The sequence below is a fragment of the Labrus mixtus genome, chromosome 8 (genome assembly GCF_963584025.1).
Source record: "Labrus mixtus chromosome 8, fLabMix1.1, whole genome shotgun sequence".
Classification (NCBI taxonomy): Eukaryota; Metazoa; Chordata; class Actinopteri; order Labriformes; family Labridae; genus Labrus; species Labrus mixtus.
The window spans coordinates 20,900,738-20,918,037 of NC_083619.1; the positions used below are offsets into that span (position 1 = coordinate 20,900,738).

Consider the following 17,300-nt stretch of genomic DNA (forward strand, 5'->3'; position numbering starts at 1 on the left):
GCCCTGACAAAATCCAGGCTGGACCCGCTTTCTTCTTTTGGCTGTACTTGTAAAATTACTCTCTGATGTCAAACTGCCGTTAGTAAATAGTGCCATAAAGTAATTTTGTCACAAAACCAACATTTTGACCTGCCTACGGAATCCAAGTTAGGTATCGCAATACTTGAAGCTGAAACAAAGCTTGAAACTAATTCAATACTGGTTAGATGCCTGACACCTTTTTGATCAAGTGTCCACAAGGGTTTGTCACATTTTAGAATTCACAGTTTAACAATCATAAATGTAAAAATAATCTGACACTTTAGATCCACCATAGTAGAAGAGATTTAAAACATAAGGTAGTAGCCCTGTACAAACCAATTATTCCACAAATAACTGGAGCTTAATACGTTTGTAGTTTTGGAAATCAGATGTTCTAATATGCTTGTCGTGCTATTCACGATGCCGCGTGGGGTTGATATGGACACTCTACTAATACACAACTGTTGCGTATCTCATTAAACATAATTCAGAAGTTATTTTACTTCTAAAACTTCTCTGTGCTGGGACTAGTGATTTATTCATATCACTATTATTCATTACAATGCTAATTTAGAGTTTTCTTAGGTATGTTGGGTAGTCACTATGACAGATATAAAGACAACAGGGAGAATAAATCCCCAATCTACTTATTTCATCAGATTTAATGTACATGTGACAAGCAGTAATATGTTTTTACATATGTCAAGAGTACAAGCAATAAACATCATCCAGTTAGCATAATCAAACTTCAAATATATACATTCAATTATATATATATATATAAATAAAAAATCAAATACAAGTCATTTCCATTGAGACATTCTCAAGCCTAAACTGTTCTGTTTCATGAGGTTAGACGTTGCCAACTCAGTTGAAACGGACACCTATAGTGACATTAAATAACTGAATATAAACTGTATCATGCATAAAAAAGGAGCAAAAACACAAATGAAGCATCCAAGTGTAATACATCAGTGTGGGTTTCTGGGATACAGAACGGTATGTGACATTTCCTACTAGGGATCACAGAGCTATAATTGGCTCAGGGTTTTCTACCTCTGCATTTTCTATCAGTTTGTTGGTGTCAACAACATCAGGCTGCGATCTTTCACTGCCAAAGTAGAGTGGATTATCAAAAGTTGGTAAGGCTCGAGGGGCCTTCTTGTAGAGGAAGAATGCAAACGCCATCAGTGAAGAAGTAATAGTAATGATCAGCACCACTACCAAACTGGTGTGGACCCGACTGCGGGGGTCCTGACTTCCACGAGGCTCTGCAGGAATACCAGCAAGTCAATGTTGATCAGACAAAACTTATATTCTCTTTCTTAAGATTTAGTAAATGCACTTGTTACATTCAATTTTATATTTCACTTAAAGGCAGGGTTGGTAATTTTCTCCTGATACATTTTTTTAAAAGATTTTGGTTGAAATTGTCTTTAGGTCCTGACAGACATTAAGAATGCATGTGCTCTGAAAAAGGAACGAAGAAAATCCGTCATCTGTAGCTGTTGTTAGCCTGTAAAAACTTTGACCAGTGTCTGCCACGAGGTACCAATCTGATGAACCAATCACGCCTCCCCGTCTCCCTGCTCATTCTCTACCCCATGCATGCACGAGCCCACACTCAAAGCATGAGCTGAGCTCCACTTCTGGAACCAATGGCGCTTGTGCATGTAAGTGAGGGGCGTGGCTTTTGAGGGAGCACAGAGGGGAGGGGGGTGGGTGCAGACGGAGCACTGAGGGAACGCTACATTCAAAATCATGCTAGTTTTTGAAAATTATCAACCCTGCCTTTAAATGTTTTTAATATTGTATTACACTTAACTTTATTGAATTATTTATATAATTCAATAAAATAAGACAGGTGCAACTTACCAGCTTTTGATCCTGGATCTTGAGGTGTCACTGTTAGATAAAGAAGAATAAAGAACATTATTAACAAATAGCAATATGTTATTTTTTAAATCAGGGATCTGTCAATATTTCAGCATTTTAAAGATTGACCTCTCCTCTATATACTAACAAATTGTGTTAGAGGTACCAGAACTTCACTTCACAATTTTTACTTCATATGTTTTAAGCACATGAAAACTTTTCAATTAGATTGAAACCTGATAATCTATTGCAATACTGAACACATTAACAAGCTACATTTCGTTGGCTGAATCTAAAGAGAGAGCATCTGTTTAATCCACATGGGTGATATCACTACCTTTTGGTGTTTCACAGATGTATCCTCTGTCGTGCCATCTCCGACCCGTCCTCCAAGCGCCATCTGATGCTCCGATCTCTCCATAGTCATTTTCAGGCTCATCAGGGCTCCAGTTTGTGTAGTCCATGACTGTTTTATCCAACCACAACCATGTCCCTAATAGCGTACAGAAAGTCTGTTAATATTTTCACTATAATAGTTTGCCAAATAACTGTTGGAGAAAAAAAGAATGGGTATTGTCTGGTTACCACAATCTAAGTACTGTATGAAGGTTTTTTTTGAAGTTCTTTGTTTTCTTCCTTTTGATTCTCTTTTTTTAACAAGACAACAGGTTTGTTGTTTTGGCGATGAAAGTTGATATTGGTTATGAACTAACTTTACAGCAACTTTTTGGTTTTCAATAAGAGAAAAAAGAATACCTTTATGAGTCTTAAACAGGCCAACCCAGAAAGCACTGACGCTATCTTGAAATATTTCAACATTGCTTTTAATGAACTGTTGCTCTACAGGGTCTTCGATACTAGCCAGGATTCCACCTACACCAAACAAACAAAAAACAAAGTCTGGTTGTAACAACTACAAAAACACATTTTTGATTCTGTTCATACATTTCCACTGGCATAAGTAAACTACACAGCATCCAGCCAATTTTCTCTAAAAATGTCTCTTACCGTGCCGTACACAGCTACTCGCTGCATCTGCCCATTCAATTTCCTCTGTCATGAACAAATAACAATGACCCTTAAACGGCAGCCAGGAAGCAGTCTGATGGTATTCCACTGTCGTGTCTTCTGGGCAAACTCCAGGGAATATGGCTGACTGTGTTGGTGGAACATCTGTGAATGGCAGAGACAGTTAGTAGTGGATCGCCTGATAACAAAATGACTGAGTTGAAACAGTTATCCATATTGTTTAATTTTAACTAGTATATCAAAAGGTCTGGTATAATGATGACATCACTAATTGGCACAATTTTAAACCATTTTGATGTAGCCAGATGCAGCGCAAGCTAGCTGTCAAGTCAACTGTGATTAATTTGTAACAATTTTATGGTATCAAAGCAAGAGATATGCTGGAGGAGAAGAAATTGTCATGTAGAAAAATATGTTGAGTGTTGGTGTAGCTGCAGCTTCTCTCTCTCTTGCTCTGCTGATTGTTAATCCAAACACTGAAGATACAGTGCACGCGTAATGCACAGTCCCCTTTACTCACAATATGAACCGCAGGAGCAGTCAGAAAACAGACATCCACTAAATGAACAGTCGGTTTATGTTACGCGGTAAACTTTGGTTACTTTGGTTTGTGTAGATTAAAGCAACTGTATTATTCACAGATGGATGTTTGCTTGAGGTTATGTTGTAAAAAGTGGCGGTTTGGGAAACAGGATCTGTGTGTTAAAGCTAGTATAGACTATAAAATAAAATAGTATACTATGCCTAGTCAGAGTGAACTTCAACATTAATTAAATAGATTTTTTGTTGACATTGACAGACTACTGAGGAACTTAAAAAAATAATTTAGAGGTATTAAACAATCGTAGCTTCGTAGAACAATGCTAAATTAGGTTTTATGGAATTTTCATTGTATTCAAAATGTTGCTCTCCAAGGAGTTATAACATAAAGTTTAAAAGATAGTACAATTCCAACCAAGATTGTACATTTTTGTTTGAGGTTTCTATAAAAAAAAATATCAGTTTCAGTCTCAGCCAAAGGCTTTATTCCGGTAATTATAGAACAATGCAAGATGCCAGATTTGTTCATATAAATAAATAAAATCAAGTAAAATTGCAGCAGTTATAGTACAACAACTTGACAATAAACAATTGTGCTCATTTACAAAGCTCGCTCACAAACATACCTATAGACTGCATGCAAACACTGTTCATGGTCTGATTGCAAAGAGCCGTTCTCCATTGTCCATCCACATCCACATACACACAAGGGAGACCTGTCCTTGGTTCACCTTCAGCCCAGCTGGCAAAGTTGAGGCTCCAGCCATCAATGTATTTATAGTAACCACCGGTCTGAAAGCAAGAATAGCTTGGATGCATTTATGTTGCAAATATACATTTTAATTTAACATGCTACTGATTAATAATCTAAATGACTCTTTAGCAATATATTATTAATTAGATTGAACATTTTCCAAATTTACATAAAAACAAATGTGGTTAGCTGATTGAGAGGTTTCTTTATTGCCATGGAAAAAAATAGATGGACATGAATGTGTCATTCATAAGTGTATACCCAAATAATATCTGAACTGAAGTTCTTGCACATAATTCTTGCACTGATTGTCAGACTACATGGCAGTAACTAGTCCTTAATACTCAAAATCTAACCTATCAAATTTGATGTACTGTAAGCTAGCGGCTATGGGCTGTCACTTTGGTAAGTAATAGTGGAGAAATCACAAATTGTTAACACTTTATATGATACATAATTCACACACGGTCCGCACAGTGCTTTTTTTTTTTTCGTTTTGCCGATCAGAAAAACAAACTGATCCGTGACAAAGATCTGTGATCCGATCTGAACCATGAGATTTGTGATCCGTTGCCACTAGTAAATAATCTGTTAACAGAAAGATCTAAATAGTAGTCATTTCTTGGGAGGTTTAAACATGACTCAATTTTTGTGTTTTAATTTTCCTTGGAACTTAGTTTAGGGCAATTTTATGGTAACACCGGATGATTGTAGACTTCTACCTGCTCTTTGTTCAGTCCAATCCAAAGAGGAGTTTTAAGATTCATCGATTGCAGCTCGACATAGGCCTGTGTCCAATCTCTCCGCAGACTAGCCAGGTTGGCCTTGTCTCCTTCACAATTTTTCTTGGCATCTTCCCAGGTGAGATTTTTAGTCACAACCTTAATGCTGTCATTTCCCAGTGATAGGTAAGTGGTTGGAATGGCTGGTACTGGTACGGGATGGATATTTTGATCTGTTGAGAGAAGAGATAAAGTAGATGAGAGATGAACTTTGTTTTCTAATATTAAGGGGAAGTTTATAGTCACAGGATTTGCAGATTCATTTTGTATAAGTTGGCATATTATTTACAAATTCTATCTTTATATTGACACTTTTATGCTGCTGTCTTGGCCAGGACTCTCTTGAAGAAGAGATCTTTTATCTCAATGAGAATATTTTTTCTCAAAAAATCAAGATTACATCAAATATTACTGACAACAATGTATTGCATATCATTATCGCAACCCAGTGACTAAGTTGTTTAATTAGCATTTACTAGCTTACGTTAGCTAAACTATTTTTTTTTTCTGTAGCTCTAGTCTTATATAAGAAAGGAAAACGAAGTAATTCATTCACATTCTATTTAGTCTTCCTCATTCAAACTGGACAAATGACCCCATCTTGTGACCAGAAACCTTTTTTTGTTTTTGTACATAGGCTATATGAATGGTACTTAAAGGAGGTATTACATGATTCATTTTTAATCCATATAGAGAAAAATAAATGAGAGAAAAAGAATGAACTCACCAAGACTGCGTTGACACATAAATCCATTGGTGTCATTGCAGGACTTCATATACCATTTGCCAATGCCAATAGAAGGATTCCCTGACATCACAACACATTGTTCCTGGGGAAAGAATTTTAGAGTTGGTACTATTTCTTTTTTTTCTCTCAGTACGACATGGCAGTTTCAAACTAATGCTGACTTGTTTCAACTTATTAATGACTGATTAAGTGATAAATTGACTCAATGACTAACTCTTCAAGGTTTGTAAGCAAGCGACTAGCATTTGTTCCTTGATGAGAAAAACTTAAAAGTATCGTTTGTTTCTTTAAAATGGATATTGAAATTGTTACCTCATTCCATCTTTGATAAAAGCTCCCTTGACGACGGATATTTTTCTAAGAACAGAGAATGGTTATTTTTAGCATGTGCATTAAAAATATATATATTTCCTACATTCTTTTTTGTATTAAACGAGTAACTAAACACCAAGCAAAAGATCAGAGCTCTGTACTGACTTACTGAAAATCTGCCTTAAGGACAGACCACACCCACTGATACTGATCATCATTAACACTTTGATAACACAGCATCAAGATGAGCAGTTTAACCAGTAGAGGTCAGCAAAAAACAGATGTTTAGTTGGTGTTAAGTTACTCTTCATTTTTTTCTATTGCATTACTTCACATTGAATTGCTTCACTGTAAACACAGTATATCGATTCCATATTGCGTGTACTCACAGAAAAGCCCCAGTTTGTGTATTTCCTTTTCTTCCCATCAGTCCAATAAAATCCATCCTGATTTAAACTATTTAAACCAATCCAGACGTCTCCAGAGTTTAGTTCAGCCACTCTGGTGATTAAAAACGCTGAACATTGAAAAAAGAAGAACAGACATTATTTATTTGTCTGACAAATTTCAATAGCAAAAGACAATAGCAAAAATTACATTTAAATACAAAAATAATTTTACAAGATAATGCATGAGCATCTGATTTGTTGTTTCATCACAGATGATACATTTCAGATGTTAGTTTACTGATGGAATAGTTCTCTATATTGTTGTACACATAGTTGTGTATGTTTATGTTAACAGAGGGGGATGGTAGAACAGACCTTGTTCACGCCTTGTAGGAACTGAGACTAAACTGCCTCCCATGATGATGCATTGCCCTCTTGCTTCTTCCCAGGTGGTTTTCCGATTACTGATACTGTAACACTACAGGTAAGAAATACAATGAACATTTTTCACCATAGAGAAAAACTTTTTCTTTTGATGTCATCTGATGTGCTTTTTAAATAATCTTTATTCCTATTCGTCCACCACACTTTGTATATTGTATCGAATCCATTTGTCTTATAGCCTATAGTGACTCTTAATTATCAAAAGAAAGCTATACCAAAAGAAAGCTATACTGTAATCACGTTGTGTGAGGAATTTTAAATGAAAAAAGCTTCAAATAAATACTTCAACTTTGTTTATTTCTGTGATAACATTATCTACGTTATTTTATCTGTTAAACGTGGGATTTCATTTCTTTGCTCATTATTTAGATTTAATTTGGTCATTCCTTTTAATTTCTTTCAATATTTGATTAACTTAATTTATTTTGTAGTTTTCTTAACTTTCACTTTATTTCACTAACTATATAAATATAGAGATTTTTTTTTTTTTGCACTGAAGGTCTTATCTAATTTTCTCTCTTTTTTGAGGGTACACAGTTATTTCTGACCTTTGAGTCAAATTTGGTCCACTTCATTGGGCAGCCACCTTTAGGAGCAGGTGTGGGGATAGCAGTAGTGTTGGCAGGTGCTGAGTTTCCTCGTTTACAAATGAAGGAGTGCTCCTGCCCACAATTACAAGTTTGCCAGAAGCCTGAATTCAAGACAGAGGTGGAAAAAAAACCCACAAACAACATCAACATTTTAACCATCAGGAAATGGAATTAAACATTTTTTTTAGAGCAGCACATCAACAACACAAAACAATTCTACAATTCATTTAGCAGATGCTTTGATCCAATCGACTTACATCAGAGAGTAAGTACAACACAAGCAAGAATCTAGAGAGGAGGAAGGAACGTCACTAAGTGCAAACGGACAGCTTTAAGTCTGATTGGACACACAGGTGCTGACAGGCGGCACACAGAGGCATCAAAACAGGCATCTAAACATTGTCCACTACATAGAATTTGGTCTTCGGTTTTGAGTGCATTTTCTAGATTACTCACCCATGTAATAGGTCATTGCCACACAGTTCTGATCGAAGGCATTGGTATTAGGATGATTCTCATCCCACTTTTGTATCCCCACTGGAGACCCATCCGTAAACCTTAAAGCACACAAAGTTTGGCTTAATTATAAAGTTTACAATGTCAACAATAATCCCTTTGACGTTGGGCTTTGTATCTGTTTTATCTGTTCTATGTTTTTTTATGATAAACAAAAGGAGAAGCCTGACAAGTTCAAATAACTTAAATCCAGAAACGGTGAATGATTGTTTGTTTACCTTTTTAAGAGTAGTCAGTATTGGTTTGTAGACAATAGATAGTGTCAAAAGTCAATGCTTGTGCTCTAATCAACAATGTTTAGCCTTGTTGAAGTTGCATGTTGGATTGAAAGTTATCTACATAACCTTGACCAAACGATATGAGCTTTGCACTTTCCTCTTCCCTATGTACAAATAGATCCAACAAACAAATCAGTTGTGGTATGCAACCAGTCTCTCTACTGTACACCATCAATACTTTAAAAATATGTAGGTTTTCAACTGAAAACAGACAGTTTCTCTTTATCAACGCTGGCTTTACATAAATGTGCATGGCATTTATCAATACTCACCAGAAAGATCCATCAAGATCCACTGTCAAACCTATATAAAAGTGACCATAGCTTCTGGAAATCTGTGAACACAAATGTGCTTTTACTACTAATTTCTAGTTAATAAATGGTCTGCTAGTTAACAATGAGAAAACATTTGAAACAAACAAAAAACCTACCTGTTTCCAAATAAAGGTATTTTCCTCTTTGCTGGTGATGGATACGAGGTCACCATGCCTCTGCTGACAGTAGTGTCGAGCATCCTCCATGGACATTTGATTTCTGTTAATGAAATACTGGTTTCCTCTCCAAACAAGCCAACCATCGTGAGTGGTAGTGAAGTCTGAAAAAAGTATTAGTATTTGTTAAGATGCAACTCATGTCTCTTTTCTGTTATAGTAAAACAATGTGTGCTAACTCCCAGAAAAAAAGTTTTAAAAAAAAATCAAACTGATTTTGACAGTCAGTTGGTAGTCTTTTTTTTTTTTTTAAATAAACCATATCTAAAACCTGCTCAATAGTTAAGTAATTAAAACTGTGGAAAATGTAGAATTACGGAAAACCATACACACTGCGATACACTGCGATTTCAGGCTTTTTCGGACCCGATTTTTTAAATAAACGTTATTGACAATTGTCAATGCTCCTTCCAGATGTAACACGTAGAGTCTGAGCACATAAATTGTCAGCGTTGGTTTTGTAACTTACCCACTACGGTGTTATTCGGAGGTGGTTTTGGAGTCAATCCTGTGAGGGCACACAAAATTGTAAATTTCTTGTTTGGGAAAAAAAAAAGCCGATAAATCTTTTTAATCATTCTCCCAATCTCTGCTTTAGCTCCATACTGTGGGAAACTGTATAAAGAAGAACTATCGTAGTTGAATTGACAGAATTTGAGTGGTCAATAAGAACATTTATTGTCAAAAGTTAAATGGATAATACTATCTTGTTGGGCTGCATGATGACAGAAAACACTGACATCCATATCTTTTCTTTCTGCGATACCAGATAAATCCAGTTTGTTTTATGGACATATACAACTTTTAATTAACAACCTTTTTTTTTTTCATCTGATAGAAAAAACCCTCATTCTTTCACTACGCCATACAGTTGATCAAAGTAAACAATCAACATCATATGCTCCATAGGTAGTCCTGAGTTTAGAAGCTCCTGATGTAGCATTTTCCATTTCAGAAGTATTTTCTGTTGCTGAAGAACATTTCTATGGAAAACTTGTGAAGCAAAAAAGGCTTTAGGGAAGCCATATATATGATCAGTAGAATCTTAGACATAGCAGCAGAACAGTCATCTTAAACTTACATAAATATCACTATAGCAAACATAGAAACGTGACTGTGATAATCGGTCAACAATGTGATGTCTTGATCATCCCTGTCTAACCTTCTGAAAACTAAGGGGAAGAGAAAACTCCCCAACACAAGCCGTCATTTGTTATCAGTACCTGCTCGGATCTGACACAGCCAATCATTGTAACTGTCACAGTTCACGTCGTTCCAAGATCCGGACTCATCCCAGTGATAGATTCTGAATTCACCACATGATTCATCATTGTTATGATTGTTTGGCTCTCCTTCCTGCCAGTGCTGGAAGTTTAACTGTGAACAAAAAGGAGGAAAAAAAGATTCAGATAGAACTTTAATATCAAAAAAAGGATCTTGAAATATTTGGTATTTAACATAATAAATTTAACTAACCGCAGTTCCATCACTCCATGTAAAGCCGGAGCCTGAGTCGGGAATATGGAGTCCAATCCAGGCTCTTCCATGACTGCTGACACACATCACATAGATTACTAATCCCTCCCCCTCTTATTTGAAATTGATAAAACAAAGATTTTGCCAAGTTTGTCTCTTGTCTAATGCTGCGCTGAATTTCTATTATTTCTAAACTTTTATGTATTGGTTGGTTAGTATGGAAGCGTCGTCACAACCCTGTTTTACAACATTACGCTTGAACATTTTGTGCCATAGCCACTAGCCAGGGCAATTCTGTGTCTCAATGCATCAGCTTTTAGTGTGTTATAATTCACTGATATATCTAATAATGTATGTCATCTTAAATCCTGCAGGAACAATGTTTTGTAGATGGTGTTTAACCAGCTCGTACCCTCCCACTCGTAGCTCTGAATCACTGTGGATGCTGAGCAGGTCACCTCCGATGGCCCTGCAGTAATCCCTGGCTTCATACCAGGTCTTCTCCTCTGAACGAGGCCCTGTAAAAAACTTGAATACAAGACGAGAAGTAAAGATATGGTTAAAAAGGGGACCAAATACATACAGCACAGTACAGTACATTACATGTTTTTTGGACATTTTTGATAGTTTTTTAAAATCCTGGCCATTAAAGGGCTGCATCATTGTTCATTTGAAGTCATGTTTCTAAAAGTATTAATGGGGAAGACTTGATCCATCAAGGCACAATTTGTTTTGACCTCTTCATGGACTTTGATGAAAGTGAGAAAAATATTGAATCCTGACATTTGCTTTTCATTCTCAGGACCCAGAGCACTCACTGTATATATGAATACACTTACTTACTGTATGTATATATAAAAATGGACACAATCACCTTCACGTTTAGATGCCTAAACAGTCCTTAATTACATGAAGTGACAACATTCCCTGTATTAAATAATATGGTTCTTTTGAAAAACGTACAAGCCATGATGTTGTCCCATTTGTCATGAATATTTATATTTGCGATAAGAAATATTGTAACTAGGATCCTCAGTTGGTGTGTTTGGATTATTTGAACTGCCCACAGTAGCCTATCGGATCATGTTTAACACATTGCAGTAAGTGTAGCTAGACTCCCGCTGTGCCTCTTGAGCTGTTGACGTTAGCAAATAAAATGTTTGATTTGTGTTGAGTTAAAAGGGATGATCTCAGGCTGTACCTTAGAACAGACACTTCTTGTTCCAACTCGAACCCAGCCGTCTTCACACTTGGGAGGAGATTGAGTTGGTGGTGCAGGGGTTAAAACTGCCCCCTCTGCCAGGTGTTTGCAGATGTATTTCTCCCTGTTGGCGCAGGGCAGCAGATCCCAGAGGCCAGCCAAAGTCCCTGTTGTCATTGCTACGCAGCCCTGTTGGTAGCCTTGAGTTTTCAAAGGGGTAAAAAAAAATCAATATTAATCCTTAAGAATTAGTTTGATTCCTTCATGTTCAATATTGTATTTATCTTCATACCTGGCATGTCAGCGTTCCAGTGAGTATAACTGACCAGGGTATCGCCGGTCCACACAAACTCATCAATGTTCTTCTGGTTTGAGAGCCCCAGCCAGAAGTGTTTTTCCGATCTCAGCCCCACCAGGCTGACAAGGAATGCATTATCCACCCTGGGAATATTTACAGAAGCTCATAGATTATGTTTTGTCTCCTTGAAAAGTGTAGCTTATTCTCCATAGTGCATGCACAAATATCTGCTACTAAATAAATCCGATCTTCTCACCCATTTGAAACATCAGCTAAGTAGGAGTCTTTGCTTTTGCAATCCTCCTTTGCTTCATCGAAGGTCGTCGTCTCTGTTCCTACAAAGTAGCAGTAGGAGCCATGTCTTTTCCAACCCTGTGGAAAACCAAGCACTGATTTAAATGGAGGAGTTACGATTTAGACGCACATTGATTTTAGTGTTTGTGTTATTTCCTAATCAAGTTGCTTTATGTGCAAAATATGTAGTGCTAAGTTTGATCACATAAAACAGAAAGTTGGCCGATCTCTTTATAAATCTTATTTTAAACCTATTTATCTACTTCATTGTTGGTTTCAATCATGCAGCCTGATAAGCCCAGATTCCTTTGAATGTAAATGTAATTCTACTTACAGCTTTGCAGCCTCTGTCCAGCTCTACTTCATCTGCGGTGCGCTCGGTTTCACTTTGCTTCATACAAATATAGCCATGTGTCTCATCACACCAACGATCTGCCCAGTTTCCATTCTGAAAGAAAAAGCTGTTTAATATTCCTGCTTTTACACTACTATAATTGCTAGACTACAAATTGTCGTCTGTGAAGTTCTTTTACTTTGTAAAAAAAAAAAAAAAGGCTAATCATAGAAAAACAAGAAAGATAAAAGTTTTGCGCAAACCAATTTTTTCCCCATTGAACGATGCATATTGTTGGACTTCTAACATGTATTTTTATGCCATCTTATGTGATTTATTTCTTATATAAAGACGCAAAACCTTTCACCAAAGCAAGGAGCCCCACAAGGCTCAGGTTTGAAATTCACATTGTTCACAAAAGTAAAATCACAAAAAGTAGTGATACAAACTTGTACATTTTGTTCCTACTGAACAAGAGTTTAGAAATGAGAAAGCTTTGATAAACACATGAAAAAAAGTTCCTCACTCTTTTGTACCCAATTTTAAGATCAAATCTGTGCAAATCATATAACTTGCACGTGAAACAACCGAACCTGACAGTGCTCCATACCTCTCCTCTGATAAGGACACAGTCATCTGCATCAGTGGAGGTAGCAGGTTTCCCAAACTCCCAGCTGGTGAAGGTAACAGCAGAGTGGTCACTCCAGTCAAACAGCCCCTCTGTCCTCACGTCATTCAGTCCAATCCAAAGCTCATCCGTTGATGCTGCAGACACGGACAGTGATGAATACACCTGACCATTTGCTAAAACGTTGCACAGCTACCACGCTCCATCCACAAAGATGACAGGAGTTATTGATACCACCTAAAACTGATTAATACAGACCAATGCAAACTTAATTTAAGCCATAATAAATATATTTCTCATTTGTATTTTTTATTCTTCTAAAGAATGCTTGAGAATGCTTTGAGGATGATTTTAAAAGTCTCATTTTTTCCATAGGGTCTGCTGGATGAAATGTGACAACAGCAAACTGTAGGTGAGAATATGGCAACTTGTCCTGATAAATGGTTTAGATGTGGATCCCTGAGTTACATTCTTCTATCAGTGTACAGTAAAAACAGAGCATTACAGGCTTACTCTTTGAAGAAGTTTGCACTGTCACTGTTTTGTCTTCACGTACCGTATCCAAGTTGTGAGATGACAAAGCTTTGGTCCTCCACATTGCGGATGCTAACTAGGTCTCCTCCTTCTTTGCGACACCCTTTTTGAGCGACAGACCACGTTTGAGCTTGACGTATAAGTTGGAAGCAGTGGCCATTGTAGGGAATCCAAGGGCTTGGACAGAATCCTTGCTCAACTAGCGATGAAAAGAACCAAGATATCAGGGATTGAATGGGTGATATTAAACACTAAATCCTCTATATAAATAAAACCACACAGTGGTCAGAGGAAGGCAGAGTTGAATTAAGGTAAATATTTGTCTTTACTTTGTGGAGGACTTGGTGCTGTCCCGTCTTTGTAGCAGATGTACCCTAGTTTTTTGACACAAGATGAACTTTGCCAAGTGTGCTGCCCAGCAGAGTCAAGAAACGCACAGTTGTGCCCTGGATTAGGAAGAGGATGTCCTGAAAAACAAAATGTTTACCTGTGAGATTCCTTCTTATTTTTTTACACTCACTGTTTTAACCCCTGTTATATACATGCTATCCCATGATCCATTGTTAGTGTAAAAAAACTGATCATGATTGCTATCAGCAGGTTTATTTTATGTAGCTGTCCTTAAACATTAGGCAGGGATTGTATTTGTACATTTTAGAAAAGCTAAAATCCAATCTTCTTGTTACTTCTATTACTTTATTCAGGTTACAATTTTGCAAACTAATAAAAGAGTCAACTAACAGCTGTTTTTGCTCAATGCTTTAGATGAATGATTCCTGTTTCTTTAGAGAAGTTGTAAACTCACCTGCACTCCATCTCAGATAACGGAAGGGCTTGGCATCAGACCACTGCCAGCCATGCTCTGGGTTCAGGACCAGTCCAATCCAAAGTTTGTGTTTCCCAGATGCCAATAGTGCTGTGTGTTTACGTGTGTTTTTATGGTTGAGAGGGACAAAAAAAAAAAAAGGGAAAAGGACAGAGTAAGAAGTTGTTCCTCTTTACCAAATTGTTCCTCTTTTTCATTGCTTAGGAAGAAGTCGAGAAGAAGACCAACAACCGCATGGAAACACAAGGGTGACAGTATACTGAGTAGGAAAATGGTGAAAGTTTACCTTTCCAGAATAGTGGTAAATGTATCTGTACCGGGGTGTCGATACTTAGTAACATGAAGATTATAGACTAGACACTTAAGCCAGTCCTATAGTTTCAGATTTAAAACCAAAGTGCAAATGATTTATAATTCTCTTGAACAAAACAGATTGCACAATCTCTCCTCTTTACTCACAGTGTCACAGTGATCCTATGACTCTCACTTTAGGGAGAGAATTCATCGCTCACACAGTTCTTGAGCTCTTTCTCTTAAAACAACTGGTGAATAGACGATAATACTTACAAGGTAACTGCAAGTAAAGACATTTCTGATCGCTTGTTTTTTTTTGTTGTCTTTATTTTACAGAGCTCCAACTTCTGTCCTAATATTTTTTGAATATAGAATATTTTCTCTTTTTGGGGCAGCGGTGGCCTGGGGGTTAATTTGCGAGCCCCATGTACAGAGGGTACAGTCTTCAAAGCGACAGCCCAGGTTCAAATCTGACCTTTGTCCCCCCTCCCCCCCCCCCTCCCCCCCTCTCTCTCCCCCTGATTTCTGACTCCATTCACTGTCCTGTGTCTCTCATAAAGACGAAAAAAGCCCCAAACTAAATCTTGAAAACAAACAAAACAACCAAAAAACAATACTTCCCCTTTTAGAAAGAAGCCATGCTAAAATCACAAATGTTGCTAAAGCTAAAAGACATGTACTTTGTTTCCATGTAACAGTACAGTAGTCTATGTCATAGAGGAAACTTCCATAATATAGAAAATAATAATCAATCAAAGGTAAATATTGAAGACATTAAAATATATTATATTTCATTATTATATTATGATACAATATATGCCTATGGACTCTTTTTTGGAACTAAAAACAGCTGTTTGTTTGGATCAAAACATTTTCATTTAATGATAAAACCTTTTATGTTTATTTGTGTCAGTACCATAAAACCTCCACCAGGTGGCAGCTTACCTGCGACGAAAGCCTGCTCATTGGGATCCACCACACTGAGCAGGGTCGCCCCCTGCTGTTTGCAGCTGGTTTCAGCCTGCGACTTGGTCAGGACTGACTGTGTGTTGAGCTGATAATACGCTCCTGTTATCAGGTTTCTGGTCCAGTCGTCTGTGTCTGTGTACCAAAAAAAAGGAAATGTCAAACAAAATGATTCAGCCACTCGGAACATGAACTGACAAGTACATCCAAGCTTCACATGCTTCCTTTTTTATTGTTGTGGGAATTAGATCTTAAGTGCAGTACTCACTTGAAGTCGGACAGTATCCCCACTGATCGTTTTCATATCTTGTTCCAATTGCACACCAAGCACGCTTAGTTGAGGAGTCGTAAGTAGTACAGTCTCCAAACCAGCGGTCTTTGTACTGGAAGGGAAACATGCAGATCTTACCGAACCCATTCCCCTCAAGGGTGTAGAGTTCTGAAAGGGAAGAAAAGAAGACCAGAATAAATCATGTTAAATTTAACTGTTGAATATAAAAAACGTTGCAAATAGTTATTCGTTTAACCTTGTAGTCTTTGTCAATGGGTGTTTGTGAAATTAAAAGAGATAATCTAGATGACCGCCAGTAGCCAAAGCATATCTGTTCTGAAGATTAATAGCTCATGCTTTGTGATCTTCTGCCTTTCCAACCTCTCCAAAAGCTTTAAACACCAGGGGGTTGATTTTATACTGTACCTCTGTATGTTCTTGTGCAAGCACTGCTGGACGTCCCTGTGATAGTGAAGTGACTATTCGGCCCCGGAGATCTGGTGAGGCCAATGGATTCATCGGCACTGGCAGCGATGTAAAGCTGTGTGCCTTTGAGGGCAAGCTGTGTTTGGTTCCTGCATTCCCACTTTTGGAGGTCACTCTTGTCGTCACAGTCGTAGAGATTTACTTCACTCCCCACACTTTTGCCCTGCGCTCCGATGCACTTTTTGTTTGAGATAGAAAAAAGCCGATCGCCCGTCGTCCAGCGCACCTCCAAGCAGCGACTCGATCTTTTCAGCAAACAAATGCTATTAGCTCTGTTAGTGAGAGAGAATGAAGCATCTGCAGAGACAAAGGGGTCAAATGTTCACAACATCCCAAATGAAGTTATATTTTTGTAAATGTGTACGTTTTTAATTGATTACCATTTCGATTTTTGATTTAAATAGACAAAACCTTGTATTTATAGAACACAATATAAAACTATATAAAGATTAATGAAGCCTGTCTTTTTTAAAATGTATGAAGGTTGCTGGTCCTCACATCAATATCAATGTACATTAAAAGCTAACAAACACCAAACATGAAATGTCATATATAAAAGCTTCATTGCATACTGTACCATTTGTTGGTGTGCACTGAGCTGTTGGGATGAAGAGCACAAAGGCTGCTAGAGTTATCCTTTGGGTCAGCATTCCTCTGATAAGTCTTAGAGCAGCAGGCATGCTCCATGCATTGCAAGTAGAAGACTTATGAGCATGAACATGAAAAAGAGACAATCTTATTACTACTGATGCTGTCAGGTTTTTTTTCTTTTCGTTGAGAAAGTGTCATGTAGCAGATTGACACATTTCAACATTTTGCTACTGGTAAAAAAAAAAAGGGGGAGGGGAGGTTTTTAGGGGGAAGTAGGAACCAAATACACAAAACACCAACACACACTCACACACTTTCTGCCTTGCACGGATG

General features: G+C 37.4%; 1 protein-coding gene across 1 annotated transcript; it reads right to left on the reverse strand.

The window, feature by feature from the left end:
• Positions 1–658: 658 nt before the first annotated feature.
• LOC132979339 (macrophage mannose receptor 1-like) lies at positions 659–17,146 on the reverse strand. Its single transcript, XM_061045057.1, has 31 exons — positions 16,954–17,146; positions 16,317–16,673; positions 15,888–16,058; positions 15,599–15,754; positions 14,339–14,449; positions 13,863–14,000; positions 13,556–13,732; positions 12,982–13,136; positions 12,372–12,485; positions 12,000–12,115; positions 11,738–11,886; positions 11,446–11,645; positions 10,657–10,772; positions 10,245–10,317; positions 9,992–10,145; positions 9,238–9,276; positions 8,709–8,872; positions 8,551–8,612; positions 7,941–8,041; positions 7,443–7,585; positions 6,826–6,928; positions 6,451–6,578; positions 6,062–6,106; positions 5,729–5,831; positions 4,942–5,174; positions 4,092–4,257; positions 2,905–3,069; positions 2,653–2,769; positions 2,234–2,389; positions 1,897–1,926; positions 659–1,292 (listed from the first exon to the last, which is right to left on the reverse strand). The coding sequence occupies exons 1-31, from the start codon at positions 17,054–17,056 to the stop codon at positions 1,045–1,047; spliced, it is 4,293 nt and encodes a 1,430-aa protein (XP_060901040.1). The 5' UTR covers positions 17,057–17,146; the 3' UTR covers positions 659–1,044.
• Between the last annotated feature and the right edge of the window lie 154 nt (positions 17,147–17,300).

Bases quoted from the DNA above. Each gene is read 5' to 3' on its own strand.
- LOC132979339 (XM_061045057.1), bottom strand. From the start codon at position 17,056: ATGCCTGCTGCTCTAAGACTTATCAGAGGAATGCTGACCCAAAGGATA. The intron at 11,887-11,999 runs GTGAGAAGATCG...AAATATTCCCAG, and splicing joins TTAGCTGATGTTTCAAATGG to GGTGGATAATGCATTCCTTG. The intron at 10,773-11,445 runs GTACAGCCTGAG...CTTGTATTCAAG, and splicing joins CAAGAAGTGTCTGTTCTAAG to TTTTTTACAGGGCCTCGTTC.